General features: G+C 55.6%; 1 protein-coding gene across 1 annotated transcript; it reads right to left on the bottom strand.

Moving 5' to 3' along the window:
- Positions 1–61: 61 nt before the first annotated feature.
- Positions 62–18,498, bottom strand: EML2 (EMAP like 2). Its single transcript, XM_081807099.1, has 14 exons — positions 18,312–18,498; positions 15,161–15,379; positions 14,954–15,077; positions 14,662–14,766; positions 12,747–12,775; positions 12,416–12,545; positions 8,887–9,036; positions 8,311–8,380; positions 8,100–8,210; positions 6,637–6,732; positions 5,615–5,749; positions 4,537–4,636; positions 1,763–1,917; positions 62–1,611 (listed from the first exon to the last, which is right to left on the bottom strand). The coding sequence occupies exons 1-14, from the start codon at positions 18,481–18,483 to the stop codon at positions 988–990; spliced, it is 2,220 nt and encodes a 739-aa protein (XP_081663225.1). The 5' UTR covers positions 18,484–18,498; the 3' UTR covers positions 62–987.
- Positions 18,499–18,964: the final 466 nt, after the last annotated feature.

Here is an 18,964-nt window from a genome sequence, read left to right as displayed (position 1 = left end):
CTTTCCCCAGTGTGTCCGGAGGCTGTGACTGAGCAGCCCCCGGCCCCGGTGTGTGGTTCGAGGCAAATGCTGCCCCTCTCTCCAGACCTCTATCCTCCAGTTTGTACATGGGGGGGTGGCGGGGAGCAAGAGAGATGCTGGGTGGGAGTTAGACCCTGGGAGTCAGGTGGTGTCCAGAAGGCCGTGAGATCCCATGGAGGGTACTTGGCCTGGGGAGTCTGACCTCAGCTCCCTCTGACTGATAGGTCAGGTGACTTCTCCCTGGATCCTCAGTGTAATCTTCTGTAAAATGGGACTCATCTCCATGTGTGTCTCATGACATTGCTGTGCTCACTCGAATCATGGATGGGAAAGTGTCCGAGGCTAGTACAAAGCGCTCACGAAATTAGCACTATATAAAACTAATAATTAGTATTATTAACATACCCTATTAATATACTATGAAATAACAATGAAGAGTGACGAGATAATTGTTGACATCAGTTTAACGATTAATGTTAATAATAAAGTTCTAATAATATACTAACCTATTAATTATATAATCAACAATATGTAATATTGATACTGTTTTTAGGGGTCTCTAAGGTCCCCTCTTGGCCTTGGGACATCTAGAAAGTTCCCCTAACCCTTGTTTTTCTTCATGCACCATGGAGACCAGAGCCAGAAGGAGATCTAAAAGCAGGAGCATGGATCTCAGCTAGCCTGGGACAGGGAGAATGCACGGAAGGAATGGAGGAAGCAGAACCACTGATCAAGGAGTAATTTTGGCCAAGGCTTCTGTGCCAGGCACCATCCTAAATGTTAAATAGGAACGGACTCATGGGTCCTTACAAACGCCCACGAAGATGGGCTCTGTTACTAGCCCATTTCCTGGAGGCACAGAGGCTCCTCACTTGCCTCACGTCACACAGCTAGTGAGCGACAGGGAGGTGATTCGATCCCAGGTAGTCGCACTGCAGAATTCCTGTTCCCGACCACCATACTATACTATCCGGCCCCTCGGGGGGGGTGGGTGGAAGGGGTGCTCACTGGGTGTGGGGTAGGGTTTCGGCATGCCAGGAGGGAGGAGCGGGCATTCGAGCTGCAAGAAGAAAAACGGGCAGACTCCACAGGGCCTTCCCAGATCCAGGGAGCTGGGACCTGGGAGGTGCGTGGCCCAAGGTGCGTGCAGCCCGTGGGACCACGTGCCCGGGCACTTACCGACAGAAATGGACAGCACCCCTGATCAGAGGGGCAGGGGGTGGCATGGCTGCAGTAGGGTCCTGGGGTCCCTCTGTGTGCCAGCAGGTAACTCGCTGGACCACAGGGAGTTCTGGGGCGGGGGTCCCGGGACAGGGTTGGGTTTATGGGTGCAGGTAAAGGGAAGGTGAGTGGGCTTTGCCAGGCCAGAGGAAAAGGGATGGGGCAGGGAGGTGGTGAGAAATCAAAGTGGGAAGAGAGATGGAGAGACGTGGGAAGGAGGGCAGACGTGGGAGAGGCACTCACCTGGACGAGAAGTGAGAAGCCCGTGTGGACAGAGCCCTGCAGGATGGAGTTGCGGGTGGTCCCCACGTACAGCATGTCTCCCCGGCCCTCCGCCACGGTGCGCACCGGGCCGAAGTCCTCTGGGACCTGAGAGTGGGGGGTGGAGGCAGATGAGGGCAGGACGCACGCAGAGAAGGGGTAGGGGGAGACCAGCTGGGGAGAGGAGGGTCTATCTGGAGCCCTGGTGTGTGTGGGGGGAGGTCCCCTCACCTTCATAGGAGCCTCTCCCCCTCCTCACCTCCACCTCCTGCAGCTTGCTGTAGTCGGAACCCCAGAGGACCACCCGACGATCACGGCCCCCTCCGGACACCAGCGTCCCGTCCCGCAGGGCGCAGAGCCCAAACACACCGCCATCGTGGGCACCCAGCACCGCCTGTGTGATGCGGTTCCCACCTGTGGGGGTGAGGAGGGGTGGCCAGGGGCAGGGATCAGCATGGGAGGCTGCCCCCGTACTGCCCCTGAGCGCACCCTGAATGCTCAATTCTACATTCAGCCATTCACCCACCCACGACCTATCTATTCCAATACCTTCTCATCCATCCATTAAACCATCTGAACTAACATCTACCCATCCACTTTTGATCCATTCACCCCCTCACCCACCCATCCATCCATCTACCCCCATCCATCCATCCATCCACCCACCCATTCATCCATCCACCCACCCATCCATCCACCCATTCATCCATCCATCCACCCAGCCATCCACCCATTCATCCATCCATCCACCTGTCTACTGATCCACCCACCCATTCATCCAACTCTCATCCATCCATTCACCTCTTTCATCCAACTCTCATCCACCTGTCAATCCATCCGTCTATCCAAACATCCGCCATCTGTTTTCCCATCCATCTACCCATTTACCCATCTATCCACTCATCTGTCCCTTTGACCATCCACTCATTTATCCATTAACCTATTCAATCAACAATTATCTTACTTGAATATACTCAGGGCCCAGCTTCATGCTGGGCAATACTGGGGACACAGTTGTGACCAAGACAATGTCAGATCTTGCCATCATGGGACTCACAGTCCAATTTCAGAGACAGACCTACTACCAGTCAGTGGCAACCCAAGGTGGTTGGGGCTAGGATGCGGAAACCCAGGAGACTGTGGGATCCCATAGAGAACACCCAGCCTGGTAGGTCAGGGTGGGCTTCCTGGAGGAGAAGATGGCTGAGCAAGGATCTAAAAGATGAGCAGGAGTCAGCTAGGAGAACAGAAGGTGGAAAAGTGCTGTAGGCAGAAAGAACAAGGTGTGCAAAGGGAAAAGAGGACGAGAAAGCACGCACTATTTAGGGAACTGTAACAAACCTAGCCTGGGGTGCCTGGGTGGTGCAGTTGGTTGAGCATCTGACTCTTGGTTTCAGCTCAGGTCCTGATCTCAGGGTTGTGAGATTGAGCCCTGCCTTGGGCTCCATGCTCAGCACAGAGTCGGCTTGGGATTCTTTCCCTCTTCCTCTCCACCCCCACCCACCCCTGCTCGTGCACGCACATGCTCTCTCTCCCTATAATAAATAAATAAAATCTTCAAAAAGAAATCTGGTGTGATGACATGTAACATGCAAGGGGCCAGGGAAGGCAGGGCCAGACCACGCGGGGCCTTGGAGGACCTCAGTGAGGAAAATGGACGTTGTCTCGAGGGAACTAGGGAGCAATGGAAGAGTTTGGCAGGAGAATGGGGTCCGATTTACACTTGGTTGAGAACAAATGGAATTCGAGGAGGCAAGACTACAGACCAAGGACGAGGGAGGAGGCTGAGACAGGGACTCAGAGAAACAGTCCTCCTCAGGCCCCATCCTTTAACTCAGATGTGGTGTCATATGTACATACATCATCCTGTCCACTTGTCTTTCCACCCACCCCGCAGCCCCATGGGACAGACCCAGGGGTGGGTCTGGGGATATGGAAATCAATCAGACCCAGTCTCTGCCCTCAGAGAACTCACAGTCGGCTGGGAAAGACACACCGCCAATGATTCAGAGCTTATTCTTAGCTGTCTGAGCTCAAGGGAAGCTCCAAACAATGCTGTGATGGAGGTAATATTATACCCATACTAGAGATGGGGCAACTAAGTCTCAGTCACAGAGACACCTGACTCAGGCCTGTCTCCCATATACCCATGTGCGGGGGGGCAGGGTGCCTGGCTTGGCCACTTGCTGGGTCATTTCCCTTCTCTGAGCCTATGGTTTTTCCTTTTCTTTCTTTTTTTGTTTTGTTTTGTTTTTAAGATTTTCTTTCTTTCTTTTTTTTTTTAAGTAATCTCTACACCCAAGTGGGACTCAAACTCACAAACCGGAGATCAAGAGTCACACGCTCTACTGAGCCAGCCAGGCACCCCAGGAGCCTATGGTTTTTCATCTGTGAAATGGGAATAATATTCAGTGCAGCCTTGAATAAGGAGCATCACGTATATGAAAGCAAACGTACCCAGGCCAAAAAACTCACTGATTGGTTCATGCCGTCCATCTGCCGGCACAACCCATTCATTTCTTTGTTCACAATTCACGCAAAGGCTGGGGCAAGCTTTTATTCACCCCGTTGGCCTTTGCTGGGACAACAACACACCAACCCACTGGTTGGGACAACCATTCATTCATTCACTTGCTCATTCACCTCATCGTTCGCCGTCAAGGAGGACAGTGCACTCACTTACTCAATCTTCCATTCACTGAGTAGGACAATTCACTCATTCCCTTATTCTTCATTCACTGCTCTGGAACAAACCATCCCTCTACCCACACACCCATCCATCCACCCATCCACCCACACCTGGGTTAACCAGCTCATTTGTTTTTCATTCAAACTTGATCCCTACCACAGGATTTGCAGGGGACAAGGGTAGGGAATAAGAGATTTCATGAAGGTGGGGATACCAGAGCTGAGCCTTGATGGGAGGGTGGCGTGGGAATTAGGCAAGTAAGGATTCAGACTGTTTTATCATACGCTCCACACAAGCTGGGGCAGAGGAAGGCTCAGCCAAAGGGGGTTAGGGGTGACACTGACCTTTGCCCCAGACATAGAGGTTCCCCCCAGAGTCCCCGGTGATCACATCACCACCCTCCAAAAAGGTCACACACAGCACATACTTCGGTTTCTCGTGTTTCTAGGGTAGAGGAGAAGGGGAAGGTGTCAGAAGGTTGTTGAAGCAGGGGGCTCCTAGAGCTCACCCCCCCGCATCCAGGACCGTGGTCCAGGGGATCCCCTCCACGCTTTTGGGTGTGAGGCCCAGTGTGGAGCATCCCATCTCCAACCTGCCTCCATGGATCACTCTGTGGCCTAGAGCTTCTGACACCATTGTCTCCCTTGCCCACTCCCAGACCCACTTCCTGCCTCCTTTCTGACTTTTCTTCTGTCCTCTCTCTGCCCTGACTCTCCCTCTCCATCCCTGGCTCTCCCCTGTCCTCTGTTCCCGGGTTCCCCCTCTCCCCATCCCTGGGTCTCCCCCTCTTTGTCCCGGGTCTCCCTTTCTGTCCCCGGCTTTCCCCCTCTCCATCCCTGGCTCCCCCACTCCGCCCCTGCCCCTCTCTCTTCCCCTCTCCTTCCCCACCCTCTCTCTGTCCCTCTCTCGGCCTCGCCCCACCCTTTCTTCAATATCTGTTTCATCTGTGCCCAGTGTTCTCAGGGCCTCCCTTTTTGGGGTGAAAGCCCCAATTCTCACCAAAGACTGGTGAGCCCTGTCAGAGATGCCCCTGCATCTTCTCCCAGGCCCTCTGCTTCCTGCTCAGTGTCTGTCTGTCTGGGTATGCATCTCTTTCAGCCAGTCGGCCTCTGACCTCGGTGCTTTTCCATATTCTCGGCAAGCATAGCACTGCTTACTGAGCATTTACTATCCGCTAGGAGATGCTATACTCTTCACCCCATTGAAGCCTCTCGGCTTCAGAGTTAAGGAGGATTATCCTCACGGTATGGATAAGGAAACTGAGGCCCTGGCGGGCAACACTGTAGCATCCCCATAATCTCCAGCCTCTGAAACCCTCTAGAACCCTCTGGAACCCTCTGGGGCCCTCTGTTTTGTTGTCTGCCTGGGTGTCTCTGCCTGCCTGCTTCAGGGCTAGCCCGTCCCCGCACCCCTGGCACTCACCTCAAAGAGGCCCTGCCGCTTGCTCAGGCCGCCCCCCTCCAGACTCCAGAAGTAGATGTGGGATTTCCCGCAGGTGATAAGCAGGGTGGGGTCTGTGGGGTGGAAGGTGGCCACCAGCACGGCCTCGTTGGAGCACTTTGGGAAGTGGGGGAGATTCTGAATCAGGACCTCAAAGCCACCAGGGCCACCCCACGTAGGACTGCCCTATACAGCTGTGCGGGTTGTGCACTGCACACCCTAATTGCCTGTGTCTTTACTATACAGGCAAACTAAAGTACAGGAGGCAGGGCCAGCCGGCATAGCATTATTGCCATCTTTGTCAACATAACAGCAGACCCTGGAGAGCCCCAACTCTGCATCAAGTGCTGTGCTCAGTGCTTCACCCATTAACTCCTGTAATCCTCACAGCACCCTGTGAGGTAAGGCTCATTAGCGGCCCCCATCACTGATGAAGACTGAGGCTCAAAGAGGGGATAACGTCCCTTGCCTTAGGCCACACAGCCAGGGAAGGGTCAAATCCATAATCAACTCCAGAGCCCAGCCTCTCAAACACTAAGTCTCTGTCCCCAAACTGTGGGCCCCATCCAGAACCCAGTTCTCCTGCCCCGCGCCCAAAATAGGCATGTGACCTCAGGCAAGTAGCTGTCCCCTCTACCATGCCTCAGATTACTCATCTAGAAGTCAGGCCACCACCCAGAGATGCAAGTCAACGTTTTGGACACTGCAAAGCTAAGGTCAGTAGCTGCCTCGCACCGACCTTCCTGTTGGGCCTGGTCCAGCATCCCCGTATCCCAACATCAAAGCCAAGGCCCTACTAGGAAGATGCTACCATTATCCCCATTTTACAGGTGAGGCATTCGAGGCTCAGAGAGGCAAGCCTCTTGCCTGAAGTCACACAGCCACCAAATGGTAAAGCCTGGACTTAAACGTGAGTCTCACTGGTTCCAGACTCCTAACCGCTGAGATTCAGGCCAGTCCCAGAGAGGTACCCCAAGGAGAGGGGATGAGAACAGTCACCCCACCTTGCCATCCACCACCTTGCCCTCCTTGGCCCAGTCCCACACAGAGAGCATGTGATCGTTGGATTCATCCACTGCACAGAGCAGGTTGCCCCCATTCTAGAAGGAGGAGAGAGGAAGGAGGCAGAGAAGGTGTGTCAGGATCCATCCCCTCAACACTCTGCCCACAGGGGCATTTCCCACGCAGGCCTGTTTTAAGATTTTCAAAGCCCCTGGCCCACATTATATGAAATACATTCAAATACACTCCCTGTCCAGCAGCCAGACACACATTTTAAAGGGTTTCTAGAATTTTCCTTTTGAAATGACCTGTCCCTAAGAAATATCTCCTTGGGGGGCCTGGGTGGCTCAGTCATTAAGCGTCTGCCTTTGGCTCAGGTCATGATCCCGGGGTCCTGGGATAGAGCCCTGCATCGGGCTCCCTGCTTGGCGGGGAGCCTGCTTCTCCCTCTCCCACTCCCCCTGCTTGTGTTCCCTCTCTTGCTGTCTCTGTCAAATAAATAAATAAAATCTAAAAAAAAAAAACAAGAAAGAAATTCATCTTTATCCTCAGCTTTTTCTCTGCAGCCACCATGCGGTGAGGAATCCTGACACCACCTAATCTGTACTCTTATATGGAGTAACTTTTATGTACATGAAATTCCACGACAAAGTTGGTAAAATGTTGGGTGTTTATACCTTTGGTTAAACAGGTTAAGTTTGATTTTGCAGGGTTTACCCGTCCCCATACACACTGTGGCAACAAACTAGCTTTCCTCTCCCACCCCCCCACCCCAAGTGTTCTCAAAGGACTCCCTGGGCCTCAGAAAATCCGTGAGGCTCTAATCAGTGCTTCTTACATAATCGGGGGGGGGGGGAGGACTGGTTGTTTCTTATTCCTCAACCCCTTGCACATCAATACTTTGGTAGAATGCATTTTGATAAAAATGTAAAATATGATTAAAAAGCTCACCAATCACAAACTTGGATGCGGTGGGAAATGTCCAATTGCTCTACAAATTCCTAAAGGCTTACTCTCCAGTTCTGGGGTTATCTCACCCAGACCTGCCAATGCCCATCCTGCCAACACCCATCCAGGCCGGCACGGAGAACCACAAGGCCCTACACACTGGGTTACGATACCTAAGGGATAAAGGGCCTTTGGAGAATGAGAGCTGGTGCCAAAAAACACAACCAAGCATGGGCCGATCAAAAGATCGCCAAGGAGTTTGTCTGGGGACAGTCAGGTCATGTGGGTCCCCCCTCCCCCTGCAAGGGCTAACGGAGCAGCCCTGTGAGGTCACAAAGATGGGGGCTCAGCCTGGAGGGCCTGGATTTCTGCCAGGGGGCATGGCCTACACCTTGGATGTCACAGTGAAGGCGTGGCCCCACCCCAAAGTTGTGGGAGTTGCGGGGGGAGGTGGGGGTGAGGGCTTGCTCCTGACTTTGGAGGTGAGGCGGCAAATGGAGGGCGGCGCAGAACTTACAGATTTGGAAAAGCCCACACAGCACACAGCTCTGTCAAACACCCCCAGGCCCAGCACATGTAAGGTGGAGAGAGAAACTGAGTCCCAAATGCGCACGTGGGGTGGTAGTGCCTGCAAGGAAGAGAGAGGCCTGTTACCTGGGGGGCCCAGCCGTCTGCCCCCACCCCCACCCCACCCCGGTTTCCACGAGCCGCCCCCTCCAATCTGTTACCTTCCCCTCCTTCGTGGTGCCTGCTACCTGTCCCGTGGCAATGGTGACCATATCAGGGTGGACAGCCAGGCTGAGAGAGAGGACAGATGGACAGGGCTCAGGGGGAGGGAGGGGGCTCACGGCGGCCCAGGACCCCTCCCAGAGCAGGCCGAAGTCTAAGGCCGGGCTATTCATTCCACAAGCTGGTTGAGTGAGTTATTCAGCCAATAAACATCAATTTTGCCCGTTAACAATAAGGGAGCACGTTCTGGGTACTCAGGCTCAGAAGCAAGACTCTGGCCTGGGGTCTCTAACTCAAATACCCGCAGGGCTCAGGCCTGGACCCAACTGGTAGCCAGGAGAGTGCACCCATTTAAACGGGCTGTCTCTATCTGGCTCCAACACGCTGTGGGATTGTCTGGGGCGCCAGCTAGGAGTTTTCGAAAGAAGTGAAAAATCCACGCATTTGAGTGAATTCACCGACCTTTAAAATACTGATAAGCAATCCATTCCCGCCCCCGCCCCCCCAGTTCAGCCTGTAGGCCCAGCAAAGGCCCGGCCCCGCCCCTCCCAGCAGGGCCCCTCCCAGGCCTTTACCATTTGATGTCATCGTTGTGTCCCAGGTAATGCCGCTGTCTCTGCTCCTCCACGCTGTACAGCACGGCCACGGAGGCCACGAAATACACTATCTCGCCGGTGGGCAGCAGGTAAAGGTTGGCCCGGCAGTCTCGGCCGCGGTAGCCATAGCTGGAGATGCCCGGGGCAGGTCAAGGAGCCTGTTTTACATTGCACATGCGCACTGACTGCCAGACTCAAGAACTGGGCTTAGGTTTTCCTGCTTCCACTCCGATCCCCGGCGACGGGGGTGGGGGCGGGGGCTGGGGTGTGTGTGTGTGTGTGTGTGATGGTATCCCCCCCCCCCCCAGCAATATGTCCACCAAAATATTAACCCTCGGAACCGGTGCATGAACCCTTCCCACTCACTTGGGAAAGGAGTCTTTGCAGATACAATTAAGGATCTCAAGATGAGATTATCCTGGATTATCTGGGTGGGTCCTAAATCCAAAGACAAGTGCCCTTGTAAAGAGTCAGAGAGGAAAAGACATGAACACCGCGGGGGCTGTGGGATGGGACCCACAGGAAAATCAAGAGACTGGAGTGATGTGGAGGGGCTACAGGCCAAAGAGCCCCAACGGGCTGCCGGCAGCCACCAAAAGCCAGGAGACAGACATGGGACAAGTTCTCCCCCAGAGCCTCCGGAGGGAGTATGGCCCCGCCAGCACCTTGACTTTGGATTTCTGGCCTCCGAGAAACTGTGAGAGAAATTTTTGTTTCAAGCCACCAAGTTTGTGGTAATTTGTTACAGCAGTCACAGAACACCAATCTAACCCCCGCCCCCCTCTCTCCAGAAGGATCCTGTTAAGACCTGTTAACACTGTTAGCTCACATCTGCTCCAACCTTCCCATGGGTCCCAAGTAACTCAGAGCAAAAGTCAAAATCCTTACGAAAGTCCAGGCACGAGGCCTGGCCTGATCTGGGCCCGATTCCTCATTCCTCAGGCAGGCTCCACTCACACTGGCCTCCTCTCTGTTCTCACCTCAGCGCCTTTGCACTTGCTGTTCCCTCTACCTGAGTCGTCCTCCCCTTCATCCCTCCATGGCTCCCTCACCTTCTTCGGGTCTCTGCTCAACTGTCAGCTCCTCAGAGAGGCCTTTCCTGCCCTTGCTATTTAAAACTGCAAGCTCATGCACCCTCACTGCCTCCCCTCCCCTCCCCTCCTCATGTTTCCGTCATACACTCATCAGAATCCCACACGGTTTAACTGTCTCCCCAGCTAGAGTATCTGCTCCAGGAGGGCAGGAATCTTTGTCCATTTTGTTCACTGCTGTATCCCTTGTGCTCAGATCAGAGCCTGGGACAGAGCAGACATAGGAATTTAGTATCTGATGAAGGAATGTCTGACTCCTCTGTTCAGAACTTTGTGTGGCTCCCCCCATTGGCCTGGCTGGGCCTTTTCTGGCCTCAACAGGGCTTCTGCCCTCCTTGGCTCTCTCTGATCTTGGAGTCCCTCAAAATGTCAAGATCATGGGATGCCTGGGTGGCTCAGTCGGTTAAACGTCTGCCTTCAGCTCAGGTCATGATCCCAGGGTCCTGGGATAGTGTCCCACATCGGGCTCCCTGCTAGGCGGGGAGCCTGCTTCTCCCTCTGCCTGCCGCTCCCCTTGCTCGTGCTCTGTCTCTGATAAATAAAATCTTTTTTTTTTTTTTTAGTTCTATTTTTTTTATTCTTATGTTAATCCCCATACATTACATCATTAGTTCTAGATGAAGTGTTCTGATAAATAAAATCTTAAAAAAAAAAAAAAAAGCCAAGATTATGACTCCAAGCCTTGACACTAACCTTTCCCTTTGCCTAGTACATTCTACCTGCTACTCTTCTCAGCTGTCACTTCCTCCACTGGCCTCATCTCACTCATTAATTACCTGGTTCATCTGTTAACTGTCCCTATTCCCCAAGGAGACTGTGAGTTCCACAGTGGCCAAGACTGGGCTGTTTCATTCACTTCTATAACTCCTCCTCTGGGAAGCCCTCCCTGACCCCCAGGCTGGGTCAGCTGCCCCTCTGGTTTCCCCTATCCCAGCCCTGATCACTGTGGGTTGTCACTGTCAAGGAGTCTGTCCCCACACTGGACAGGGAGCCCTAGTAGGGCAGGATGTCATGGTGACTACTGGGTGCCCAGCCCTTGGCCCCAGACGGTCAGAAAAAATCTGAATGAATGCTGACCCATGTATCGTTACCCCACAGAAAACTGCTTTACCCTGCAGTTACTTTGGAAATGGGGCATCTGAGGCCCACACTGATTTCTGCAGCCTCGGCTGATCTAGGCTGGTACAACAGCTTAGTGTGCTTGGATTCTCGTGAATATTTCCAGCGGTCTCGAAGAGACCCTGGGCTCCAACAACCCTGCCTCCTCCAGAGCCGAAACCAAGCCCGAGAGAAGAGAGGACAGGGACTGGGTCCCTAGGATGCTGATCCCAAGCCCCAGTGGGCTTTTTGGAAAAAGCCTGGGCCACACAGTCGAGCATTCTTTGCCTCAGAACTGTTCTGACTCCCTAGGACAGGGCTAGGTCCTCTCTCTTGGACTCAGTTTTCTCATCCAGGAAGTGGGGGTCATAATTCCCAACCAGCAGGCTTCAGAGAGCTCTCGGAGGCTGCTGCTTGTGCAAATACATTCTCAGTTCTACAGAAGAGAAGGATCGTATCATTCACCATGTTTATCCATAAAACACTTTAGAACAGTGCCTGGCACCTAAGTCCACAATAATGAGTAGTTACTATGCTACCAATCCCTGTTTATGAGGCACATATTTTGAGCTTGGCACCTTTACACACTGTTTCATAGCCTTATGAATCTCAGATCACAAAACCCATTTTTCAGGGGACACAACTGAGGCACAGAGAGGTGAGGTGACTTGTCCAGGGTCACACAGCCAGGCAGAGGCTGGGCTGGGGTTTCAACCCATTTCTGCTAGGGTTCTTCACCATTTCCAACTTCTTCAATTTCTCAAATATGCCAAGCTCGCTCTGGCCACAGAACCCTCATACCTGCCGTGCCCGCTGGAACGTTCTTCTTCTAGTTCTTCCTATGCTGGCTCCTAATTGCTCAATTCGTGCAGCTCAAAGGCCCCCTCCTCAGAGAAACACGGTGACTCCTCTCACATGACCTTGGGTTCCTGTGTTCCCAGCATTTACTACTTAACTGAAATTACCTTGTTTGACCACTGGCTTCTGGTACCTTCTCTCCCACCCACCCCCCAACCCCCTTTAGAAGGTGAGCTCCAGTTCACTCCTGGAATATAGAAGAGAATCGGACATATGGAAGGCACTCAGCAAACATTTGCTGCCTTCGTGAATCATAAAAGGTCATTTCATCTAATCTGCTTTTCCTCTGGCTCCCTTCTGACTCCAGGGTCATCCTGACCCCTCAGGCCACAGAGGCCCACAAGTCCCTCCTGATTCAGCACAAAGAACGTCCCCCCCAAAGTCTCATTCCAGAAGGGCTTTTGTCCCGTCCCGACTGGAGGATGAGGGGCGGGGAGGAAGGGATTAGAGCAAAAGGATACACCCAGTCCAGTTTGAGACGGCTGGACGGCAGCTCCGAGCGCGTGTCCAGGCTGTAGGTGGGTGCCAGCTCGTCCGGAATCAGCATGGGCACAGGGCGCCCCCTCAGGAACATTTTCACGGAGCCCTCCTCTGCCAGGACACCCCCAGAGGTCAGGCGCTGACACCAGCCCCTATCCCCTATTCCCTCTCCCCTTCGGGCTTCACTTAAAAAAAAAAAAAGAAGATAATAATGGGCGGGGAAACTGAGGCCAGAGAGGCAAAGGCTCCATAAGCCAGGTCCCCTGACCTCCAGCGATCCCCAACCATGCCCCTCCCCCTCTCCCCACTCACCCATGCTGAAGATAACTTCTTTGGTTTTGCTGCCAGGAAAGGGGGAGAAAAAGCGCCCTAATTAGCAGACGGGTCAGAAAAGGGGAGAAACCACTCCCCTACCGCACCGCTCCCCGGAGGTCTCTGATGAATAATGGGGGCCGCGTAAGGAGCGGAGCGCTGCCTCTCTGCAGGCCGTGTGCTTTGCTCGGTTGATCTTGCAGAGCCTAAGACACAGGCCCAGAGAGGCAGTGATCGCCAAAGATCACACAGCACGAAGTGGCAGGGACGCGATCCTGGAAGACGGGAGTCACCAGGGACCCCTCCCTCCTAATCAGCACCGCGCTCCCAGCGCTCCCCACCCCCAGTCCCACAGTGACCCAAACTTCAAGCAGCAAGGGAAGCGGTGAAGGGGCGTGTCTCCACGTTCCCTTGGCGGGCGGGAAGGGGTGATACTCGCGGGCCCAGATCCCTGGCGAGGGCGAGGGGAGACCTGGGATCCAGGCACCGGGGGGTGCAGGGAGGAGGGGGTCTGCCAGAGGGTCTCACCCAGCTCCAAAGCTACTCATGGCGGCGGCCGGCGGAGCTTCGGGGCCGGGGGTGGAGCCGGGACGGGCTCCGCCGCTTCCGGCCCTGGGAGGCGCCCGCGCCGCCGCGCCCTGCCCCGCCCTCCGCGGCCGACCCCGCGAGCTGGCCGGTCACACTGGGTCTCAGATCCCGGGCTGTGGGGTCCTGACACCAGGCTCTTTTGGGGGTGGGGGGAGAGTGTTGTTTGAGAACAGGACTAGCGGGAGTGTCTGCCTGAGTTCAAACCCCACCTCTGCCACTTCCTAGTAGTGTGGACAAGTTGCCCAGTCTCTGCCTCGGTTTCCTTGTTTTCAAAAAAATGGGGATAATAAGAATACCTACCTCGCGGGGTGATTGCGAGGATTATGTTGGTTAATTCATGCAAAGTGCCTGGAGTTGTGCCTAGCACATAGCACTATGTACGTGTTTGCTATTATTTGAGTCGGGTTGAAATGTGTGGTTTTGACCCAATTCCTGCCTTAGTTCAGCCCCCAGGCCCACAGCATCGTGACTCCATCCTCAGGTTTTTACTCCGCCCAGACCTTCAGTGTGGTCCTGCCTCCAGGGAATTGACCACGCCCAACATCCCCGTCACACCCACCTCCCTTTCTGATCTGTCCCCAGACTTGACTCCTCTCTTGATAACTGAGTGCTCCCCCCTGAGCCCTCGGGTCCCCCCAGGAATTCTGACTGCGACCACTTTATCGGGATCCAGTCCCTGGGCTGAGTCCCTTCAAAGCCTCCAGGTTGGCTCCGCCTCCTGGTGTTGGGCCACGCCTATCTGTGGCTCCGCCCCTCTGGTCTGGTCCGACTCCGCTGCCCCTGCTTCTTGCATCTGACATGCCACCAGCTGGTATTGGGCCCAGTGATCCCCACCCCAGGCTCTGATTCTGCCCAGGCTAACACTCTGCCCATGCCCTCAAATCCCAATTATACCCGTGCCTCTCTTTCCCTATTCCCTGCAGACACTGCTTTGAGGCTTCTGTCCCGGCCCCACCCCTGAGATTCAAGGGAGACTCTTTTACCTTAATGGCCACGCCCACAAGCCTGGCTCCCCCTTGATTTCCATTGTGGCTTACCCAAAGGACCCTAACCACTCACTTCTAAGTCCTAGTGCAGCCTCTTAAGGCTTGACCACGCCCCTCGATGTTGGCTGCGCCTTTCCAGGCCTTCCCCTTGGACTATGCTCCCTCAAGATTGGTCTCTCCAAGCCTCCGTCATAGTCCCCGCATTCGGAACTACATAGCCTCGCTCTAAGTTATCACCTCGTGGCCTGGGGCATCACCCGATAATTCCCCGTCCCCTTTCCCATGCCTCTGTGGGGTCCTGGCCGCACCGTCTGTGACATAACCCCACCCCAGACACCTACCCTTCCTTTTTGGCGCTACAGTTGCTGCTGGAAGATGTGGTGCGGCTGCGGGGGTCCTCGCGGCGCACCGAGGCGAGGCGCTCTGGTGACAAATAGCGGCGGGCACTGCGAAGAGAGAGCACACAGTTAGGAGCCTGTGAGGTTAGCAGGCCGGTGTGAGAGGCGGGCGAGGACCTCCTGGCACTTCCCATCGCTGGAGTTCGAGCACCTGAGCCCATCCCTCGCCGTATAACAGCCTCCGTCTCCCACAGGGTCTTGGAGGAGGCTCGGGACTCCGGCTTCCGTGCCTTACCTGCGCCCGGAGGTCGCCTCCTTCTTGGGGGAGGATGGGGAGGTGGCATAGCCGCCCAGGCGCCGCGGAGGCCCTGCGCCATTGAGAGGCGTCCTGGTGGGAAGGCCTTTCAAGAGCTGACACACTAGAGGAAGAGGATGTGGTCAGAGGACAGAAGTAGTGAGTATGACCTCTCCCCATCTCATCCCTCTGGTCTAGCAAAGATACCCGAGGCTGTGGTGCCTAAGCGTGGAGGCGCTCGGCCCTTGGGGGTTCCCCGCGCGCGCAGCGCAGCACCCTGCTCTTCGCATGCCCGCAGGCGACGCAACGCGTCAGCCAGCGCCGCCTTGAGGACCGCGAGCTCGTCTTCCTGCAGCTGCAGCCGCTGCTCCAGCGCCGACACGCGGTCGTCCACCTCCATGCCGCTCGTGCCCGACAAATTGTCATCTGGAAGGAAGGACAGCGCGGGCTGCGGGGGCCACTCCGGAACTCCAAGGCTCAAGATGTTCCCCCGCGTCCCGCACCCCCCCCGCCACCTTCCCGAGTTAAAGCGGGGCCAGCCAGCCCCCCTTCCTCTCCCTCAACCTGCGAGGACGCTCGCAGATTGGCCAGGAAGACGGCTCCGAGGGACAAGGAAATCCCCACCGCTCTCAGACCTGTGCTCCCACACTCCTCTGCCCGCCCTGGAGGTGTGACCTTAGGGAAGTCCCTTCCTCTCTTACTTTCTAAGATTCTACCAGTCAAGAGCCTCTCGGCTCTGATTTCAAGATTCTATGACTAAGATGCTAAATTAACTATGAGTGATATCAATATTTGTATCTTTTTTTTAAGTCGGCTCCACGCCCAACGTGGGGCTTGAACTCACGACCCTGAGATCAAGGGTCGCATACTCTACCGACTGAGCCAGCCAGGTGCCCCCATACCAATATTTATTTTTTTTTTTAAGATTTTATTTATTTAACAGAGAGAGACACAGCGAGAGAGGGAACACAGGCAGGGGGAGGGGGAGAAGGAGAAGCAGGCTTCCCGCGGAGCCGGGAGCCCGATGCGGGGCTCGATCCCAGGACCCTGAGATCATGACCTGAGCCGAAGGCAGACGCTTAACGACTGAGCCACCCAGGCGCCCCATACCAATATTTTTTAAATGACACCGACTTAATCCTAGTGACACCAACGTTCTAGAATTGATCCTCAATATTCTCTGACGAATATCAATATTTTACCGCAGGTTCTAACGTTTCCTTTCTGTTTCTTAAGACTTTCCAAGCCAAAAAGGTCATGCCTGGTCCCTCCTCTTCCCCTTCTCTCCTCTCCGTGAGGTTCAACCCCAGAGTAGGCTGCAAGGACAGAGTTTCTGCGGCCCCTGGCGGTAGACTTGGGGGGTTGCAGGCAGCGCATCACAGACCCAGGAGACCCACGGGAGGGAGATGCGGGCGGGGATCTGACAACCAAACTCTCCATCCCAGCCAGAGCTTCTCTCCTGTTCCTCTTCTCTATTTCGCTTCTCTACCCCACGCCCCAGATTCGGCTCTCCCTCTCCTCTCCAGCCCATGGGTGCAGCCAAAGAACTCCTCCATCACCCCCCAGCCCATTTTCCCCGAAGTGGGAGGGGGTGGATGACTGAGGCGTCCCTCTCCCGTCCCTCTCCCCTCTCCCTCCCAGATCACTCATACCCAGACTCATTGCTGGCAACAACCGAGGAAGACCTGGCTCCCAGCGGGGTGGAAGTAAAGGTGGTATCATTAACAGGGACGGGGCGTGGAGGTCGCACCTGCCGTCCCGCGTCGGTAGGCCGCCCCGCCCGCCCGCTGGGCTCCGCAGTGCAGCCGTCCGTCCCTCCCCTCCCCCCCCCCACTCCTGGCGGCCCAATCGCCAGCCCGGCCTCGCCCGCCCTGCCCCCCACCCAGCGCCTCTTTGGTCCGGTGCTTGGACCTGCAGAGGAAGGTGGGGGCCTCCCGAAGTCGGAGGAAGGGAGCTGTCAGGACTTAGAACCCGGAAGGGAAGGGACTCTCAGGGTCCTGCTGGGATCACCTTTTCCAAAGGAGGAAACTAAGAACCGAGGCTGCGGGAGTGTGCGGAGACTCATCCAGTCAGTAGGTGAAGGGGCAGGAGGGCCCAATGACCTCGTTGCGCCAGGCCCCCTCTTACCTACCATCGCTAATACTACACACACTCCCAAAAAAAGGGAGGGGGAGAGAGAGAGAGGCCCCTTATAGTGTTATAGGGAGCTTACATGTGACAGGACTCTTCATGCGAAGCACTCAGCACTGTCCACTTAGCACTGTTTCCTGGCTCATGGTACGGTGCTCAGTAAATCCAGAATACAATTAACTATTATTATGGCACCTACTGCTCCAGGCATCTTTGGTAATGGTGGTATTACCTCCACTTTAGGAGGAGGGGAGGAGGAAGGGGATTGAGGCCCAGAGAGATGAAGTTACTTGTGCCTGGACACACAGCCTTGCAGCAGCAGAACAGGCACTGGACCCAGGCTTAGGCATTCTGCCTCTTAGAGGGTCAGAGGAGGCTAAAATAAGCATTCTGGTCCTCTGCCAACTCCAGTGTGACCAGGGGAGTGAGCCTCCAAACTGGAAGACAGTCTCTTCTCAGAGCCCCCTGAGTGAAATGGAGGTGCTTTCACCTTGGTCCTTCAAGCCCCCACCCAGAGAGGCCAGCTGCGTTCTGAGGCCTTGGACCGCCCCCCCAGCCCCCCTTAACTCAAGTCCTCTGCCCCCTCCTGAGCATTCCCCCACCCTCAGCCCTTTTGCCCAGAGACCAACCCTGGCTTCTCCTTCTCCCCTCCCTTCCACCTCCTTCACCTCCTGCTCCCCTCATCTAGGCCTGACACTCACAGTGGTCCTTTGGGTAGAAGGAAGGGGTGTTTAGGAAGAAGGGATGAGTCCTAATGGGTAGGAGTGGTGGGGCCTGAGGATTTGGGGGTACAGTGTAGGCTGGTCATCCTACCTGCTCCCACACCCAGCCCACAAGCCTACACCAAATCCCACCTCCCCCTAATCTGTCAGTCCCTCTGCCAGGGAGAAGGGGGAGGGTCCCAGAGGATTGAGGGGGGGAAAGGGCAGAGTTCCAGACCTCCAGGCCTATCCTCTCCGACCCCAAGCTCCTGAAGGTTCTGCCCCATCCTCTTCATCCAGTCACTTCGGGAGAAGGGGAGAGTCGAGGCAAGTGGGGGACTGGGATCAGGGCTTTGGGGATCAGGGACCTTGCTCTGGGGTCAGGGTCCTCCTGGGGGGGGCGGGGCGGAGAAGGGAGGATCTTCAGCAAGGGGCGAGGATGGGGACTTGGAAGGAGGAGGTTGGGGCAGGAGGAAATGGGTCCAGCCCTGGGCGGAGTCAGGGTCGGAACTGAGGAGGGGTCTCACCGTTGCAGTATTGAAGCAACGAGGACGTGTCGTAGAGGCCGCAGAAGGCCGGGCCGCGCTCCGCCATCGCCCCGCCACAGCCACCGCCGGCCCCCCCGGCCCCAGCCTGGGCTCGGTCCCCCCCTCCAGGCCCTGCCTCCCGTTGCCATAGCAACGCCCTTCGTTCCAGCATCCCCGGCTCGGCCCGCCCGACATCAGGCGGCCGGCGCCGGGCCTGGCACCGGGGTCATCCCCCAGGATGGCGAGAAAGGGGGGTCGGGACACCCCCTGCCAGGCCCCCCAACGCAATCCTTGAACCGGGATTGGTTGAGCTTAGATCCCCCTAGGTACCGTCTGGTCCCGCCCACAACCGGCGCGTATTCTCCCTAGACCCCCTCCTTGCCAGTTCGGGACCAATGAGAGCCTGTCGCCCAGGCCCCTCAGCCAATAGGGATGCAGAAGGATTGGAAGGGGCCGGGCTTTCCCTGCTTTTCAGCCTGAAGCGTAGCCCCGGGCTCTGAGAGGAAGAGAGGGTAGAGGAAGACACTCCCCCAAACCCCCAAACCTTCTCCTCAATCTTTTACTGAATTTCCCAAAAGCCCCCTCGCAGGACCAGGGCCCGACCCTAGAGCCCCAAATCTGCCTAGATATCCACTAGCTCCGCCCTCGAACTC

Source organism: Leptonychotes weddellii, chromosome 16 (genome assembly GCF_054177405.1).
Source record: "Leptonychotes weddellii isolate Sample4059 chromosome 16, ASM5417740v2, whole genome shotgun sequence".
Taxonomy (NCBI): Eukaryota; Metazoa; Chordata; class Mammalia; order Carnivora; family Phocidae; genus Leptonychotes; species Leptonychotes weddellii.
Note: the sequence above shows the minus strand (reverse complement) of the source record. Positions and strands in the feature narration are given on the sequence as shown.

Excerpts from the sequence above, each read along its gene's own strand:
- EML2 (XM_081807099.1), bottom strand. The coding sequence starts at position 18,483 with ATGCTGGAACGAAGGGCGTTGCTATGGCAACGGGAGGCAGGGCCTGGA. Across the intron at positions 8,381-8,886 it reads CACAACGATGACATCAAATG|CCTGGCTGTCCACCCTGATA; the intron begins GTAAAGGCCTGG and ends CCTCTCTCTCAG. Across the intron at positions 8,211-8,310 it reads GCACCACGAAGGAGGGGAAG|GCACTACCACCCCACGTGCG; the intron begins GTAACAGATTGG and ends TCTTCCTTGCAG.